The 19,206-nt window shown below is 42.5% G+C and overlaps 1 protein-coding gene across 2 annotated transcripts in view; it reads right to left on the reverse strand.

The window, feature by feature from the left end:
- Positions 1-19,206, reverse strand: part of SLC6A11 (solute carrier family 6 member 11) — a 171,902-nt gene that overhangs the window by 103,677 nt on the left and 49,019 nt on the right. For both annotated transcript variants that reach the window (XM_084634993.1, XM_084634994.1), the window contains exon 7: positions 48-182. In XM_084634993.1, the coding sequence (XP_084491119.1) occupies positions 48-182 (135 nt within the window). The remainder of the gene's footprint in view (positions 1-47; positions 183-19,206) is intronic.

A 19,206-nucleotide genomic window follows, 5' to 3' on the forward strand; every position in this document is an offset into this window, starting at 1 on the left:
TATGATGAACAGAGAGCAAGTTTTGAACATTAGTTATTTGATCCTACCTGTGGGTCAGACAATCGGGATAGGTCAGGATACAAGTAGAATTTTATTCCTTCAGAAGCCCCTGGTAATGTTACTCCTCGAACCAGAAGAATCAATAGCATGACATACGGGAATGTAGCTGTTACGTATACCACCTAGCGAGAAGAAGTAAAACATCAGAAAATGTGGTTTTTTTCCCAAACAAAAACAAGAAGAAGGTGGTGTTGTTTCTCTAGTAGTAATCCAGATATAAATACCCGCACAATCTTATGCACCCCCTGAGTGACACTTTGAGACCTAATACCCTTACTGGTCTTCTGCAGAGGGAAGAATTTCATCCCCAAGCATATTCCTTCTTCAAAAATTTAGGCTTGGCAGGAAAATGGGCAAACAATCACAAATAGAGCTGGGCGAATAATGGATTTTTCAGTTCACTGGCAATTCTTGGGGGTGGGGTGGGGGAATAGAAAAAAAATTAATTTGGAGTCAAACAGATTTTTGTTTGTTTGTTTGTTCGTTTGTCTGAAATTTTGGAAAAAGCAAAGAGTTGAAAAAATTATTTCAGGTCAAACAAAATGTTTTGTTTCAATTTTGACCATTTTTAAACATTATTGACTTTTTTAAAATACTATCAAAGGACATTTTGAAACAGAAAGTCAATTTTTGCACTGACAATATTGAAATGAAACATTTCAATTTTTTATCTTTTTTTTAGCGTTTTTGTTTGTTTGTTTTACTGAAATATTTTGGTGAATTTGCAAACTGTTGCTGAATCTGCCTTTTTTGAGAAAAAAAATGGTCAAAAAATTTCACCCAACTCCAGTCACAAACATTGGTTGGGACATTCTCTCCAAGTAAGTTACTGTGGCTCACTACAGAACAATTAAACGAGATATGGTACAGTAGAGAAATGAATTGACTTGCCGGAAAATAATGTGCTGTATTACATATTAACTATGCAGCAGCCTATATTGGAAACAATGTTACTCTTATTACTGGTACTAAATGTGTTTGGAAAAGTGAGAACAACAGTATAACCAAGGGAAGAAAATGTGGATTTTCCTCTGCCCCCACCTCTCTCTCTTCAAGAGTCTTATACAGTCTGGGGTTTTTTGCAATAAATTACTGAACACAGATCATGAGAAATTACAACCCATACAAGTAGCTGATTAATTGGTAAAACAGGTATAATATTTTCCTGTGAACAATCAAGTCTCTAAAACCCACTTCTTCAAACAAACCCACTGTGGTAGGAATGTGCCTGCCCCATAGCAACCCTCCCTCCCCTGGCCATCTGGGGCTCTCCAGGAATTGTCTGCCTCAGTTTCCTTCCCAGAGGTGCATCTCCTCAGCTCTCCACTCACTGATCTGTGAGAGAGATGTGACTCACCCTCTGGCCAAGTTACAAACAAAACTTGACACTCTCTTCCTCCTCAATAAACCCACACCCTCTCTTTGCTAACCTGCCATCCTGGGCAGTATTTTGGCTTATATTTGTTTGTTTTGTTTCATTTAGATGATAAGATCTTTGGGCATGGAAAGTATCTTGTGTCTGTAAAGCACTATGTATATTTGCATAGCAACACACGTTCTATAACAATATCATGCCAAGCTTTTGCTTCGAGATTTGAAGAATTCTGTGTAATCCTCCTACAAAAGGTAAAGTTAAGAACGAGTTTACAAATGAAGCTTCCAGGACACAGAAATACCTCCAGTCCTGAGCTTTAAGGCAATGTGGTAAGCTATACAATGAGACAAGCACAGCATCACTCCCTGTGATGTGCACGGGGCAGCTCCAGAACCATCATAGAAATGTAGAAATGTATGGCTGGAAGGGACCTTCAGAAGTCATCGATTCCAGTTCCCTGCTCTGAAGCAGGACCAAGTAAACCTAGATCATCCCTGACAGGTATCTGTCCCATCTGTTTTTAAAAACCTCCAGTGACCAGAGATTCCACAACCTTTACTGGGCAGCCTGTCCCAGAGCTTAACTACCCTTAGTTAGAAAGTTTTTCCTAATATCTAACCTAAATCTCCCTTGCTGAGGATTAAGCCCATTACTTCTTCTCCCACCTTCATGGACATGGAGAACAAGTGATCCCCATCCTCTTTATAACAGTCCTTAACATATTTGAAGACTGTTATCAGGTCCCCACCTCAGTCTTCTCCTTTCTCAAGACAAGACTAAACATGCAGTTTTTTAAAAAAACTTTTCCAAGTAGGTCAGGTTATCTAAACCCTTTCATTATTTTTGTTGCTCTCTTTTGGACTTTCTCCAATTTATCCACCTCTTTCCTAAAGTCTGGCACCCAGAACTGGACACAGTCCTCCAGCTGAGGCCATCTTCCTGCCCTCTCATCCACCTTCCCTTAGACTCCTCTCCATGGCTCCAGGGTCTGCACTGAGACACAGGATGGAGGCTGAGCAAGCCAAAGAGAAGGACTGGGAAGAGGAGCATTGGGGGCATGGGGCACACATGTTGCCTGTCTCTAGTCCCATGGACAGCTGTATTATCTTCTCCATGAAGTCACCCTTAGAGGTCTTGGGGGTGATGGCTGGAGGGCGTCCAACAGAGCCACACTGCCACATGGGAGAAGGCAACGAGGGCCAGAGCCTGTGTGGAGGCACAGGGCCTCTGCTTGAATGGTCTAGGCCTCCTGGGGATTGCTTAGGATCTCTCAGGTTTGAGAGATCCTAAGCAATCTGCAGCCTTTTCAATTCGGGGGTGGGTTCTCCAAGAGGGGATGATTCCCTCTGCAGGAGGGGACAATCTGGGCCAACGATGGCTGTTTAATTATTTAATCAGGATGTCAGGGTAATAAAATTCCTCTTAAACAGCCATGGCCCAAGGTCTGATCAAAGCACTAGGAGACTGGGAATCCTGAATTCTAATCCCGGCATTGACACTAACTCGCTCTGTGGCAGTAAATTACTCAGGCATAGATTTTGAGACGCAACTAGTGATTTTGTTGCCTCAGACTTGGGGTGCTCACACAGAGACAGAATGGGCCTAGTTTTCAGAAAATGCTGAGCATCCAACCCCTAAAAATCAGTCCGCTTCCATGTGTCTCAGATTGGGCATCCAAAAACGGAGTTACTTAAAATCACTAATCCTGTTTGAAAATGTAGGCCATGTCTTCTGCCTCAATTTCCTCTCTGTAAAATGGAGATGACACTAATACCCCCCTGCCTTTCAGAGGAATGCATGGATTAATTAAGGATTCAATAAAAACGGAAAGCCTTGTTCACGTGCTAAGTACGGTTACTGTTCACAATTGATGGAGAAGCCATCTCCCAGGACCAAGTGATTCAATGTTCACTAACCCGGTACATCAAAGGGACAAAATTCCATACAGCTGTTTTTTTCATAATGAGGCTGACAAATAAAAAGGAATAAAAGGAAATAAGGATGAAATGCAGTGAATGAGACTGATCCTGCAGCTCTCTCCTGGCTTCAGTGACAGCTCAGTGCATGGAGAGGCTACAGGATCTAGCCCAACAAGGTTTCTGTGCTTTTTTGTTTATTCATTTCGGCAATTTCAGTCTCTGTGCACTGCATTCCCTTCCCTCCTCTCTCCTAAAATTAACGGCTGCTGTTAATACCAATAGTCACTTAATCAGGTCAAATGGCTGATGCTGGGGTCACTGTACCTGAATTGAAAGAGTAACATTTTCTTGCATCCTGCTTCATTATGTCATATTACTTCACAATCTGTCATCTCATGCAGCCTGCCATTGCACCATATCATTTTACATCAGCATGCAGACTGCCCTTTCAGACACATAGATATTCTTCCCAGGGCGCACCAGCCTAACTTCGCTATACACACAGTTTTCCACCGAGGATGCAATTACAGCTCCGATAAGTCTGAGCTGCAAGGAGGAGGAGAAGGCGCCACAGAAATTCATTCTTCCACAGGCAAGGGAGGAGAGAAGAGAAGATCAGCCAAGGATACCTCTGCATAACAGCAGTGCAGTTATCACTCCCCCATACAGCCATCCTGGCATGGAGCGTAAAACCCTAGAGAATTGCCTTGCCCTGCCCAGAAATGCCCTCACTGGGGCCTCTGGCATTGCTGAAGGTATTGGAAACCTCACCCCCAGCTCCTTGATTTTCAGTCCCTAAGAGCCAAAATACAGCTGTACCTGTGCAGCAGCATTAAGAGAGGGAGGGCTCTCTGAGGTCTCTCCTCCCCCTACTACTGCCTTGCAAGGAGCGAGGTACATAGCACATCATTTCTACCACACGCCTATGAATCCAATCCAAACCACAGGTAAGAGGATAAAGAAGAGGAGTGCTGATAAGAGCAAGGCCTGTGGACAGGTGGGAAGGATCTGAGGTGTTTACAGGCTGTGGCAGCCCTTTGTGCCAGTTGGTATTGCTATTAAAATAAAAACAAGGGCGACTTTGGCACTCAAAGCGATGGAACTGCTGGATTTCCGAGCTCTTTTGGGCTGAAATGGCCAGTGAAAGATGCTGGATTTGTGATGTGCTGAAATGGGGACTGGGATAGGAACCCCCCCAAACTTAGTTCCATTACAGGCTGTCGTCAGATTTTCAGCTTGCATCTCCAAGCCTGCTGAGCCCCTGGACTCCTTGGGGTTCCTATTTTGGAATTCTCGTTATGTTCTTGTTTATCATGCTGTACAGCACCCAGGGAAGTGACCGGGGGTGGTTTTAGAAATCAAAGTGTTGTTATTATTATCATCACATCTGTAGGCATTAAAAGTTTGCCTGAAATTGTTTTCTTTTCTTTCAACACGTCAAACCAATCTGAATGTAAATGTGAACACAACTGTTTCTAATTACATTGAACCCTGTTTTAATTGACTTTAATTGCTTGGTGTGTTAATTAGCATGTCGATGCTCGGAATGCTTTTTCCAGCTCTCAGCAATGTCGGAGCCATGCTGGTATCTGAGCACTTGGGAGCAAACTAAACGTTTCTGACACACCTGTGTCGGCACCAAGTTCTTTTATTACAATATGACAAAGGCCCAGAGTGACAAAGGTATTGAGGTACCCAAAGATGCAGTAAGGCACCAACTGGGATTTTTAAAAGCTCTTATGCAGGTTGGGCGCCTAACACCCATTGAAAATCAATGGAACTCAGGTTGCGTCTACACACCTCTGCAGTGCAGCCTACAGGGGGTGTGTGTGTGAACTGCTGGGTGCACCAGCATGCTTGCACGCAAGGTTGGATTTACACCTGACGTGCCCTCCACCCCCAGCCTACCGCTGACCTTCATGTTTTCTGTGAAAAATGAAACTTTTAACCCACTTTTAACTTTTCGGCGCCCCTAGGCATGTGCCTACTGTGCCGAATTGGAAATCCGGCCCTGCCTGTGTGGGCGCTGCTGGTGCAAACTGAAAAGTACCTCATTTGGGTGAACAGAGTCCTCTGGACTAGCTACCTGGTTGCACTAGCGCTGCAATTTACAGCCCCGCAGTGTGCACTGCAGGGCCATGTGGACAAGTCCTGAGGCTCTGAAGTGCCTGTATCTCATTTGAAAAATGTGTCTTGGGTTCCTAAATTGCAGAGGGCTAGATTTTTAAAGGTATTTAGGCATCTAAAGACTTCAATGGTTGTTAGATACACAACACCACATTTTTTAAAGGTATGTAGGAGCCTACTGGAATTTTCAAAAGCGTCTGGGTGCCCAACACCCGTTGACCTCAATGCTTTTTAGGCACTTACAAGCTTTGGAAAATCCCACGAGGCACCTATCTGCACCTTTAGGTGCCTAAATACCTTTGAAAATCTGGTCCTCAGCGACTCAGAAAATTTTACTCTAAGTGAAAAGCTAGTCTTTGGGATGGCCAGACGAACAACCACCGCACACAGATTGTGATGCAGCAGGTTCAACTTGTGAGAGATGGCAATAGGGAAAACTAACCCCAGGAGGAAACATAGATTATCTGTTGAGAGAGAGGAAGCAGCACTTAGCACACTGAATTTAGCCACACAGCCAGACAGGTTAAAAATAGACTGCTCAGGCCGCAGCTACAACAGAACATGTCAGCTTGATGTTCACATGCTCCATCACAACAACTTTTATCAGGCTGAATCTAAAATAGGGAACTGGCTACAGTGAACTTTAATTCTTTGCTTCGCTCTTGCTGTGACCACAGCTGAACTGTCCTTTGGTGGGGAAGGAAGAATTTTCATACACTGGCGAGTTTCATTACCTCTTGTCACCACAAGATAATACAATTATGTTCCTATGATGTCAATTACATTAAAACTTCAGATGGTTCCAGTTGCTTCCTGTGTAGATCCTTACTGGCCATCACTGCAGGTTGGATGGTACAGAACACAAAACAATATGCCAGATTGTAGGAAATGAGATTGTCTGAACTGCATTCTGTGTTTTATTTACACTGTAATACAAGGGTTTTTACAAAATGAAAGTGTTCAAGTTCGCTTAGGCCCAGATTTTTAAATTTATTTAGGTGTTGCTGCCTGCCGCATTGCAATACCTAACTGATTCAGGTGCCTACATCTCATTGTCAGGGCAAGCTCTCCCATCAATATACCTCAACCTGGCTTTTGAGAGATACACCTTTCAGGGCAATGTAGCAGTTCAGGCTCCCTGTCTACTGCGTCCTTCCCCGCTCCTGCGAATGCCAAAAAGGGGTGCCAGTTAGCGCTCTTTGTGGCATACTGTAGATACCTCTCCTCTTATACTTGGATTGACACTACTAACGTATTTCACACCGACTACTGAACAGGTGATGACCTTCAGCGCTTGTCTACACAGGGAAATGGCCCAGCAGAACTATAGTGGTACAATTATACCCCTAGAATTATACCCAGTATAAGTCCCTGTGTGGACACACTATTCCAGAATGAAAGTGATTTTTATTTCTTTATTTTTGCATATCTTTTGTTGCACAAAAATAGTCACTTTTATTCCAGAATAGAGTGTCCATTCAAGGAGTTATACCAGCATAACTCTAGGGGTATACTTATACCACTAGAATTCTACTGGTCAATTTCCCCATGTGGACAAGCCCTAAGGCGCTACCAGTCTGGGCTAGATTTACACTAAGAACCTACAGGAGAAGGGTCCAGATCCCATTATCAACTCCTGCACTATCCTGCCCCCCCACCCCAAAATTATTTATTTTATAAATTCAAACTCCTTTCCAAACCACTAACTGTTGCAGATAATCATACCATACTGTGACAGTGCAAGATCTTTCCCTTTCCAATATCAACACGTGCAGCAAAGCTGTCAGTTTTGAATATGACGACGTTTGAAAGGGTTTTTTTGCTTATTGGGAAATCACACAAAAATGGAGAGAACCAGCCAAACATCTAACTTCACTATTTGCATTCTCTATGTTGCAGTTTTATTCACCATCATCTGCTTTTATCTGGGTATGTTTATCCACAGAGAGCATTCTGCTGCAGAATTGTGTTGTGAACCATTCTTAATCAGACTGCTTACAAAGGTAGATTTTTCTTCTTCCTAAACTCTGATGAGTCATACATGATTGCAAACAGTTTCTCTTGGGAAGAATGCAGTACAAATACCAAGCAGGTAAGAAAAGTGACAGTAATGAGCTCAGAGAGAGGAAGATTATACATCAGAGATGGGGAAAATTCACTTTGAGTTCAAGATGGTGAGCTAGAAAATAAAGGCCAGCAAAGGACATTCACTGAAATTACATAAGAAACTGGTTAACTGTGCAATGTTCAGAAAAAGCAAAAACTTTCTACGTGTGCCGTGACATCATCAGAGAAAGATGCACAGATGCTAACACTGCACTATACATGGATTATTGGCTGTGTGGCCACAGCGTCTCTCAGAAGTTACAGGAGATGAACAGGGAAACCACGGTGGAAGATTTTGTTCAGTGCTGCTGACCAGGGCTGGTTCTAGGAGAGGGCAAGAGTGGCAGTCACCCTGGGCACTAACTTCCAGGGGGCATCATGTCACTTGTGCTGCTCAGGTGGGTGCTCATTTGGTTAGCTTGGCTGCTTGGGGTTGGGGGTCCATTCTGGATGGCAAAATGGCTAGAGATACTCTTGCTGATGACTGAGACTCTGATCCTGCATCAAAAATCTTGTGGGCACTGGGAGTCTGCCAGCACAATCCCAGCTGCAGATCCTCGGTTAAAACTGGAATGGTATGAAAAGGCACTAGGGGAAGACAGTGACTAGGCACTGGAGCTAGAACCCAGCCAACAACATGTAGTGAATTATGTGTTTGACCAATTAATTTGTTTTGTATTAATGAATTTTCTATAAATAGCATACCATTTCCCCACATGTACGTTACTATAAATTATTTCCCAAATAATTTCTGCCTACTGGTTTGTCTGTAGTGTCCACAGGCTGCCAAAATCATGATCAAATGTCTTTCTAAAAGATGTGAAACTGTAAGTATTTGATATTCAAGCTATGGTGGTCAGTTTTGATTGACCCCATAGATCACATAGTGTATTCCTAACTTGCATTTACAAATTCAGACTTAATTTTGTATGTATATTCTTCAACAGTTGGTTAAAATTCACTGTTTTGACAAAGATTCCTGCCACCAAACTTGTTCACTAGAATATACACAAAAAGCAAACATAAAAAAGGACACACACATAGTTAGAGAGATTTCCCTGAAAACTTGAACAAACTTATCTGACTTTTTTGTGTGTGCAGTGTTTGCCTCACCTTCTAATCATAGCATTTCCTCCCTAATAAAGAAAAAAGTTGAAAGGAGATGATGATGTTCTAATGAGGATCAGTTCATGCATTATTCATGCCTCAGTAATATCCAATATATTAAATGTTCTACTATGGATTTTCCATATTTAAAAGAAAGGAAAACTATACACGTTTTTACTATTATGTCATGGTAACATGAAAAAAAATCCATGACATAAGAAAACAGAAACGTTGGCAAAATGAGACATTTTTTCTAGGTTGCTGCTACCAAAGATGCTGATAAAATAATTTTCAATTGTTTATTAAGGCCCAAATGTATGTCATTGTGCATGCAAAAATGCATCTGTATAAACTACATGAACAATTAATCGCACACACAACTGTGACAATTGTGATAATTGTGCAGGTAAATAGCCAATTATATATCTAACTGGCCTTTTGCATGCACAATTACCACAATAAATGAAGAACCACAACAAATGCGCACTCAGATTACACTCATGCATTTTGCAAATGCAATTTTGAGTATGCAGTTCTAAAAAAACTGGGCAGAAAAATGCAGCTCAACTGGAGCCTTGAAGCTCAGATCTGAATCTATTGTAGTTTCAAACTTTCCTCTAGTTCTGGGGTGTTCATAGGTCATGTTCCATTTGGGTTCAATAAAGAAATAGATCTCTGTCAAACTCAGAGTAGCTGGAAAGCAGACCCAGGGCTCTTCTGTGGGCTGAATTCTAATTAAAACAGCCACCTAAGTGAGGTGGCTCACTATAAGCGGAGTAGGTTCCACAGGAGACAGGTAACTACACAAAACTGCTCTACCTAGTGGACAATGTTATAGGCCAGCATTAACTCCTGGGGAACTTGTTCCCCAATTTTACACAGGGGTTAGCCAGTGGATCTACGTAGTAACAGACCTACTAGCCATATCCTCGAAACATTCATGTCGTCGTATGGATGGAGTCTGCTCTGAAAGACTTCAGACTTCCCCGTACTGGATCCAGTGTACTTTCTTACCTGTTCAGTGGTACCACACTGCTTCGGTTTCCTACCAGGCCGTACATACCCAAAGAGGAGAATTGGTAGATTATCCCCTAGATGATAAATATTTCGGGAGGTAACTCAGGAACAAAATATGTTGCCCTTGATCCCTTACCCAATGAGTGGCATTGACCCTGCATATACCTTGTATATTATTAGCACAAGGGCTCCAGTCTTTATTGATTTACAGGTTTTCACTGGCTTCTGCTGGCGCAGGCCCTAGCTGAAGACCGGTGGTGAAAGGTCTTCCCGGAGTGGGGTGGGGAAAGTCAAAACAGTGCAAGGTCCCCAGAACGCCTGGTTGACCTCGGATCATCAGCACAGCACCAAAATGGCCAGGAGAGTGCCTGACTGAGAAATTAAGGGATATGTGCTGACCCAGAGCATGCCTCAGGCAACCTCGTCTGCTTCAGTGAAGCCCCAACAGTGACATAAATCTGTCAGAATCTCTGGGGAGGGCATCAGGCCATACACCAGGTGTGAGCTGCCCTGTGACGCCAGTCTTCAGTACTGCACAGGGTGCAACTTCCATCCCCACACACATGCCAGCAGGAATCAATGAAGTGCTCCCCAGTCCCCAGTCCTTAAAAATTATATTTTGAAAAAGTGGCATTTAGTGGACACCTACCTCAGGAACCACTGTCATCAAAGAGAGCCAGTGAATACAAAAGGCATGCGTACAGCTGATTGCAAATACTAATCTGCCCCAGAGGGAATTACTAATTTGTTAAACTATTGTGCTCTCTCAAATGGCATGTGCTCTTAATGCAAAACCTGTGGAGCAAAAGAACATCTGTGGTGTAACATTTCTAATTTCAAAATGGAAGATGGATGTGGCCTCTAGCAAGAGGAGCCATCACACGTTGGCAGGCAGGTACAGATCTATCAGTGTAAATAAAAAATAAATCACACCACTGTAAGCTCATTAGTAGCCCTGGCACCCACAGGGGTTTTAACCTGGAAGGGCTACTCACTTAAATTAAAAATGATCTCCCCCATAAATGAGAGTGTGGACGTTTTACTGTAGAGTGGCATGTGAAATGCTATTCATAGGTGCCCTACAGATGCAATTTATTGCATTTCCTAAAATCTACTGTACAAAGAGGAGGAAATGCCAACTACTATAGTTATGGGCACAGAAGAGGAGGATGGGTATGAACGGAGATGCAACAACAGCAAGTTTCATCTGCTATCTTGGAAAAGCTCAATAATTCAAGCAAAGCTGAAATGTTTAAATATGGAGAACCCCCATCAAGCAGGAAATCATCACAGCCCCAAATACCTCAAAATCAAATTCTGCTACTTAAGCAAGTAAAAGTCAACTTGAAATCCAAGGGATGAATTTTAAATATCAGTTGGGACCAATAAATCAGTTGACTGTTGTTTTTTAAATGGTCTTTAAGGGTCTTTAAAAAGCACAAGCTCTTCTAAACCAAAGCTGTTACTAGGTCAAAAGCTTCCAGGATTTCCAGATGCTGAGCTCAGTTACACCTATGCAGAGAGACCAGTATCTAGCCTAGACAGCTTTTAACAGGGGCTGTGGTTCTGGACAGGGCTGGTAAAGAACAACCCCAGCTATCTCCACTAGTTCGACTTTCAGCTGGAATTTACAATGGGCCAAATTCATCCCTCAATATCACCAAGCAAATTTTCAGTCTTCAGTGGGGTTACACAGATGAATATGAGAGACGAATTATGCAGCATGTGAATTTGCTTTCTAAAGGCCAATTTTACCACTGGATGTGCACATGCAGCCCTCACTGAACTCCCCCGAAGGCAAAGCTCTGCCCTGGCTGTCCTAGCTGGAAGCAGGTTTAAAACACGTGAACAGATTCTCTCTTCACAGAATCACAGAGTTGGAAGGGACCTCAGGAGGTCATCTAGTTCAACCCCCTGCTTAAAGCAGGACTAATCCCCAATTTTTGCCCCCGATCCCTAAATGGCCCCCTCGAGGATTGAACTCACAATCTAGGTTTAGCAGGCCAATGCTCAAACCACTGAGCTATCCCTCCCCCCCAAAGGTACGTTTGCCTCCCTGTCAGGGAATTGAACCCCTGTCTCCTGCGTGACAGGTGGGGATACTAACCACTATACTAACGAGGAATTTGCTAAATCGTGCCCTACAAATTGTGCTCCTCTTCCTTTGATTAGGCAGCACTAAAGGGAACTGCTTGCATCTCCTCAACCAGCATAGAGCACTTCCCCCCGCCCCCAGCATGGGGATGTTTGGGAAGGTATCACAGCCAGAGCTGCTGTGGCTCCAGCTATTCCCAAAAGGTGGAGGGTCTCTTGGGGGTCATTGCCAACTGACCTAGGTTAGTTTAAGCCCCAGGCTATGCTAACCTAGTCAGGGGCTTTAACTGAGGTGGAGCCAGTAAGCCACAACAGTTTTCCCCTTCACCCTACCTCTATGCCAAGCGGGCCCTGGCTACAGCACAAGGCATAGCCAGTTTATTTTTGAATGACAGCGGTACTTAGTTAGCAGAACACATAAATACGTTTTTGTCCCGGTATATCATTTTCATATTATTGGTCTAAATACAAATATTAAAAGCCTGAACCATCAACATTTAAAGGGAATTTTCTTTGCAATTCTGCATCAGCCACAATCCCATGTTCGGCCTCTCTCTATATAGTCCATCAATCTTCTCAGCAATCAGACTGACATCCAGTAGTCAGTGTTAAAGTTTCAGCACTCAAAAGCCATTACCACTATTCTGTGAGATACCACAGCATTTCTTACTACTTTAGAATAAGAAATATCTCACAAGCTGCTGTGCAGTGAGTGCTGGTAAAGGGTAATATTTTAATGTCACCCTCTGTAGATAACACAGACATCATAGCAGTATCTCAGAAATCCACTCCCTCTTTGCATTTTCTGCGATCATGAAATGGGGAAGTGTGTTGAGATAATTCATGCTTTTACATCATAATATACAATCTATCTTTTATTATTTAAAGAAAGGGCATTCCCTTGTCTACCCAAAGGAGGAAATAAAATTGGTCTTGTTTCTTCCTCTTAGGAATCCAGGTCCTTTTCACCTGTTCACTGTTGTGAGATGTATTTACTGTAAAATGTTTGCAATCACAAGTGTATCTTCAATAGCTTCACCACTTAAAATATAAACAAATATCCTCGTCTCCCTCCTTCCTTTGCATTTCAGCTCCCTGCACCTATTACATTAACCATAGTATTCTTGTAGATCACACCTTTATTATATCAATGGACTGTCTGAAAAGTACCTCCACTAGGACAGCCATTGTTCCCAATTGCTCAATCACCTATGCCCTGGTTGCTGAACTTCCCAACCTGAGCGAAGGGCTAGTAAGATGCAGAGTAAATATGAGGGAAAGGAAGGTCTTGTGGTTAAGGCATTGGGCTAGAATTCAATCTGGTTTCAGCTCCCAGCTCTGCCAAAGATTTTCTGTTCACCCTTGGGCAACTCACTTAATCTCTTTGTGCCTTAGTTCCTCTGGAGATGACACTGCTCCCATCTTCTGTCTGTTTGGCTTATTTAGATCGTCAGCTCTTTGGGTCACACACAGACTCACACTACATGTCTACATAGCAGCTTGCACAACAGGGCTCTCTCTGACCTTGGCTGGAGGCTCTAGGCAGTAGAAGCATAATAAATAATAACACTGTACAGCACTGAATGTCTGCTACTTCAGATAACAAGGCACGTACCTGCCACCCACAGGAAATGTAGACATTTTACCCCAACTTCAAGAAATATTAAGTTATGTCTCACTTTGTGTGATCCATTGAAACAGCAGAGCCATGTGCGCCCCTGTAAAGTGCCATATGGCACGATCATATATGCTTAGGACCTGCTGTCGATTTTTCAACGTAGGTATTTTCGAAGTGCTCAGTAGAAGGGAGTAGCAGGTGTTTTGTGGCCACCACATCACTCTGGGAGTGCCAAATATTTAGAGTAACCAATGTAGCAATAAGAAAAGGAGGACTTGTGGCAGCTTAGAGACTAACCAATTTATTTGAGCATGAGCTTTCGTGAGCTACAGCTCACTTCATCGGATACAGACTAACACGGCTGCTACTCTGAAACCTGTCAATGTAGCAATGGAAGCTCCAGCACTGAAGCAGTCTTTGTAGCTCAGGTAGAAAGGTATGTCATTAGGCTTTCGCAGCTCTTTACACTGGTTTTGTATTGCTTCCATTGTAGCGGACTTCAGTGAGATATACAGAATTAAGGTTTGTAAATCTCACAAGAGCAACACTGTAGACAAAATAACCAATACAAAGAAATCCAGTACTCTGCAGAAAAAGCTACTGGCCTGGCCTGTAGGACTAAAGGAATTGAGCAGCGCTCCCACCAGGGAACTTTGATGTATTTCTAATCCATGTGTAGGGTACTCAGATACTAGGAGGATGGATATCACAGAAATCCCTGTAATAATGCTAATTGTCCACATCTTCAGCAAATGGAGCTATGTCAATTTACACCAGGTGAGGCGCTGGCCACCCTGTATATTCACAGGCTCATTCTAAGTAATTTATTTCACCTGACCAAAGGAAAATCAAATAGAAGTATCTTTAAGAGAATCCAAACAATAAACGGGCATGCTGATGTGAGTATTCCTGAGGTTTATATTCCAATCTTGGTACATAACATTTTACGTTCAGAACTCCTAGGGGGAATTCTTACTGCTTCTATTAAAAATGGGTCTAATATTCCTAATATGTAAACTAAAGTCTATAGGAGGCATATACTCAAGGGTGCTGCATGTGCGGAACAAGGCTGTCGATTGGCCTAACTCTGCAACCTTCGTTTTAACAATATTGGCTTCATAGAACCGAACAGAGAGTTACCCAGCAGAAATATAAGTTGTACTTCACCCGCCAAGCCCCCCAAAATAACCACCACCAACAATGCTTTAGCACCTGAAATGCCATGCTACCTACAGATTGCATGTGCCCCCTCAGAGACCTATTGTCTTGTTTTGTAGCTTGGCTCCCATCTTCCATCTGACATTTTTCTGTTTGCATGTGTTTATTTGTGGGGGAGGGGTTTGGAGTAATTGATTGGGGAGGAACATGATTAACTACAAAGAAATAACATAAGGAAGAAACGGAGTGAAGCGATTCAGACACTAAAATCTTGTTTGCTGGCTTGAAGTTTATTTTTTAAACAAATGTTAAAGTGTCTGAAAGTTTTCTAGAAAGTTCGGTCCAGGTACAAGTTCATTTATGGTACCTTTACTAAAACAATATGCTTTTCCTTGAGGCAGATGTCTGATTTTATTTCATTGAGTTTGACTACATCTTAATATTTTCAGAAAATACTTTTCATTTTGTTTTAACAGTTGGGTTGTTTCTATTTCATGCCCTGGCTTGGTACATTGCATTATACCTTTCCCCCAGCCTTCTTACATGGCCCTGGACGCCAAGCTATCCTCCTGTCACATTTAGGGTATGATACACTCCCACTGACTTCAATGAACTTGGAGTCGGCTCTTATCTAAATAAGACTATGTACACACTGCAATTACGTCGGTATAAATTATTCGCTCAGGGATGTGAATTAGCCACCCCCAAGTGACATAACTTATGCCGACTTAAGTGCCAGTGTGGACAGTGCTATTTGGGTAGTAGAAGCTACCACTGCTCAAAGGGGCTGGATTAATTAAGCCAATGGGAGAGCTCTCTCTTGTTGGCTTAGAGCAGTTCCAGCAGAGAGCTTACAGCAGCGCAGCTACATCGGTGCAGCTGTGCCACTGTAAGCTCTCTAGTGTAGCCATAGGTCCACACTTAAAAGTTAGGTTGACATAGGTTCCTTGGGTCAGGGCTGTGAAAAAACCACACTGCTGAGTGACACAGCTATGCTGACCTAACCCCCAGTGCAGATGCAGCTATGTTGGTAGAATAATGAATTCTTCCATCCACATAGCTACTGTATTCCTACACCAATGAAAAAAAACTCTTCCATCTGTGTAGGCGGCATCTACACTTCAGGACCAAGCCGGCATAGCTACAGAGAAGTAGCTATGCTGATATAGTCTCTGAAGTGTCGACATCCTCTAAGCCACAGTTCCTAGTAAAGGTGGACCTCTGCTACTGAAAGCTAGCGGCAAACAAATGAAACAGATATTGCATTATCTTGATTTAATATTACAATTTAAAGCTGTCCACAATCACCAACCACAATTTGTGAAAAATGCTCGCCAGCACTGCATACAGATCTCTTTAGCTAACAGCTCAGAGATGTCCTTAAATGCTCAGAGCTGCACAGGGGAGGGGGGGGGGGGAAATCTCAGTAGCTGTTTTAAAACTTCACACAGAGGCAGTTGGAAAGCAGAAACTCTGCATGCATCTCATGAACGTTCTACTTTCCTCCTCTGAATACAGAGATCAATCTTGGACTGAGTGCTAAAGCCTCACCATGAAGAGCTATTCTTTGCTACTACTTCAGGCTGAAACAAAAGACACTTCAGGAGATATAATCATTGCTGCCTAGTTCCTTTTCCTGGGCCCTTACAATGGGCCCCACTTTTTTTTTTTTTCACACATCTTTCTCTTTTATTTTCTTCTTCTGTCCCTTTATTCTTTCTTTCTGCCTCATTGAATCCATTAGAGTCTTTATGTAGTCTTCTATTGCAAAATTCATTTTCTGTGTGGGACTACTGACTGAGTCTTAACTGCTGGCAAGCAGAGCTTAACTCCTTCTGATGGGAGGGTAGCTGACTGACGGGCAAAAGGTATGGAGAGCTATTTCTGACCTTTATGTTTTGGCACACACAAGATATGTTGCTAGGAGTTTTCAGGGAGAGCCTAGTGGATATTAGACTCAGAGGAAGGCAGTGCACAGAGTTTAGTTAAATACTTTGCTCCAATCCCTAGCAAATTTGTATCAACTTTTCAATTTTCTTCTTGTTTTGGCTGTTCTGGTCTCTCTTACACAATTATAAATCAGCAGTCACTCCACTGAAGTCAGTGGAGTCAGAGCAGTGTAAAGCTGATGTGAGATCAGAACTGGGTCACTGTAGTTTCAAACCGAAAGCCTTTCTGCACAGCAGGATATTGAGGTCAACAATTTCAAAGACACTAAAATATGGGGCAGAGTAAAGTCACTGCAGTCTGCTACCAACCTTTCTAATGGGACCAATATAGCCCTGCGCCCAACTTAAGAGGATTAATTCCCTTGCAGTAAATTAGAGGCCAGATCATGGCCTTATGCAGATATACATACAGTTGGGGAGAAGTTAAAAGGCACCTTCCTCTCCTTGCACAGCCCACTCCAATCACAGCACCCTAGACAAGGTGCTGACATGATGGAGCTATGGCCCTGACTGGCACATAGAATGAGATCAGCATGCAAATAGGGAGTATGCTGGACAGCATAAAGGAATGTAATAGTGGGCGTTCTCCCATGTGTGCTGGGAAGCTGCATGAGGGCTGTTCCTTAAAAGAACACTAATACAGATCTAGATTCTGCCCAGGGAGATCCATTTCAAGATCTGAACCCTAGGGAATAGCAGGTGGTAATTATGTGAAAGCTAAGCTTTCAGATCCTCCGGTGCTGAATGCCAAGTACAAGAAATCAAAAATGTCACATTTGCCTCTGAAAACAATGTCACTTCTTTGAAAAGGTAAAGCAAAAGGAGAGAGAAAAGAAAATAATTTTTCTTCCCCTAGCACTGTGTCCTCTGTTCTGCTCGTCCAACCTGGATAATCAAATAATTTGACAGGAAGAACAGAAAGATGCCCATAAATCACCTCACACTATCCAGCTGTGCTTGTGAGTGAGGAAGGGGAGAGGTTATGGAGAGGACTGGAAGGAATTTGTTGAATTCTGTAGCTAAGGATGGTTTTATACTCCGCCAATGCTGGGTCTGACAGCTTAAATATTGCCTTTTAAAGTTGACAGGTACGGATAGACTGCTCGTCTAAATTCATGGATTTCCCTTGACAAGAAAATAAAACTTTAACCAGATCTAGTGGAGTTTCAACTTCATTTGTCGAATGATCTGTGAGTCTTTAAAGGTTTGGAGTTTAATTTATTAGGATAAGCACTTGAAAGCTCAGATGCTCATCAAGTATGTATCTTAACTATCTAGGTCTGTTGGGTCTGTTACCCTGGACTGAAAATCTACCTAGGACCAGATCATACTAATCAGTGGGACTTCTTGAGGCGAAAGACATTATTCAGCCTGAGTAAAAGTGCAATGATCTGGCTGCTAGAAAGTGTGAATTTCACCGAGTCTGACCTGAAACCATTAATCCGAATAAACCCACTTAAGGGATTCGTGAATCTTTACCCTTATCTGAGCTTCATGTTGTGACAAACCCCCCAAATCAGGTGCCATTAGGAAGTTTTATTGTCTCAAACCAAGTTTGCTAACCCCAGTCAAGCAGAACACAACAAGCTTCAGTCACAGCCATTAATCTGAGGAGCTGTGTTGAATGTCACAGGTTTAGATATTTATGCATATAGAAAGCAGCAGGGAAAGTCTGCACTTTAAGGAAAAAATGCCAAATTCTGCCCTCACTTTCAACCCAGTAACCAATGTTGTTACTGTAGGTAAAAGTGTAACATAGTTCCTTTAGGGGACAAGGAAGTCTTTTGCCCTGTTAAGGTTTCTATACCTTTTTCAGTAATGCCATGGTAGGAAGTAGAATACAAGAATGACTAATAAAGGTCAAAAATAAACAATTCAGCAGTTCTCCTGTCCTTAAGTTTTTGTGTGGTAAGTGCACTGCAGAGTAAGCCTCTAAGGGATCTTATTAAAATGAGTTGCAAACAATTATGTTAACCAAGCAGGATCCTTTTTAGAACTGTAATGCAAAACAGGAAGGTAATGATAATTAGGGAAAATGTGTTATAAATATTTAATGAGAAGATATTTATGTAATAATTATTTATTCTATTATTCCATGTTTTGACTCATGGGACTTTCTTAATCAATCCACTCACACATTCTATGGTAATGTGAAGATCTTATTTATCCAGTTGTTAGCTGGCTCCCATCACTAAGTATCTGAGTGCATCAATTGTATACAGTAACACCAGAAAGAAAAGGAGGACTTGTGGCACCTTAGAGACTAACCAATTTATTAGAGCATAAGCTTTCGTGAGCTACAGCTCACTTCCTCAGATGCATATCGTGGAAACTGCAGCAGGCTTTATATATACACAGAGAATATGAAACAATACCTATTCCCACCCCACAGCAGGACAGTGGGGTGGGAATAGGTATTGTTTCATATTCTCTGTGTATATATAAAGCCTGCTGCAGTTTCCACGATATGCATCTGAGGAAGTGAGCTGTAGCTCACGAAAGCTTATGCTCTAATAAATTGGTTAGTCTCTAAGGTGCCACAAGTCCTCCTTTTCTTTTTGCGAATACAGACTAACACGGCTGCTACTCTGAAACCAGTAACACCAGAGAATCTCACAGGAAGCATTATGTTTCACCAGTGTTGATGATGAAGGTTTTTCTTGTAGACATTTGCTG

Source organism: Lepidochelys olivacea (assembly GCF_965140295.1).
Source record: "Lepidochelys olivacea isolate rLepOli2 genome assembly, chromosome: 7".
Classification (NCBI taxonomy): domain Eukaryota; kingdom Metazoa; phylum Chordata; order Testudines; family Cheloniidae; genus Lepidochelys; species Lepidochelys olivacea.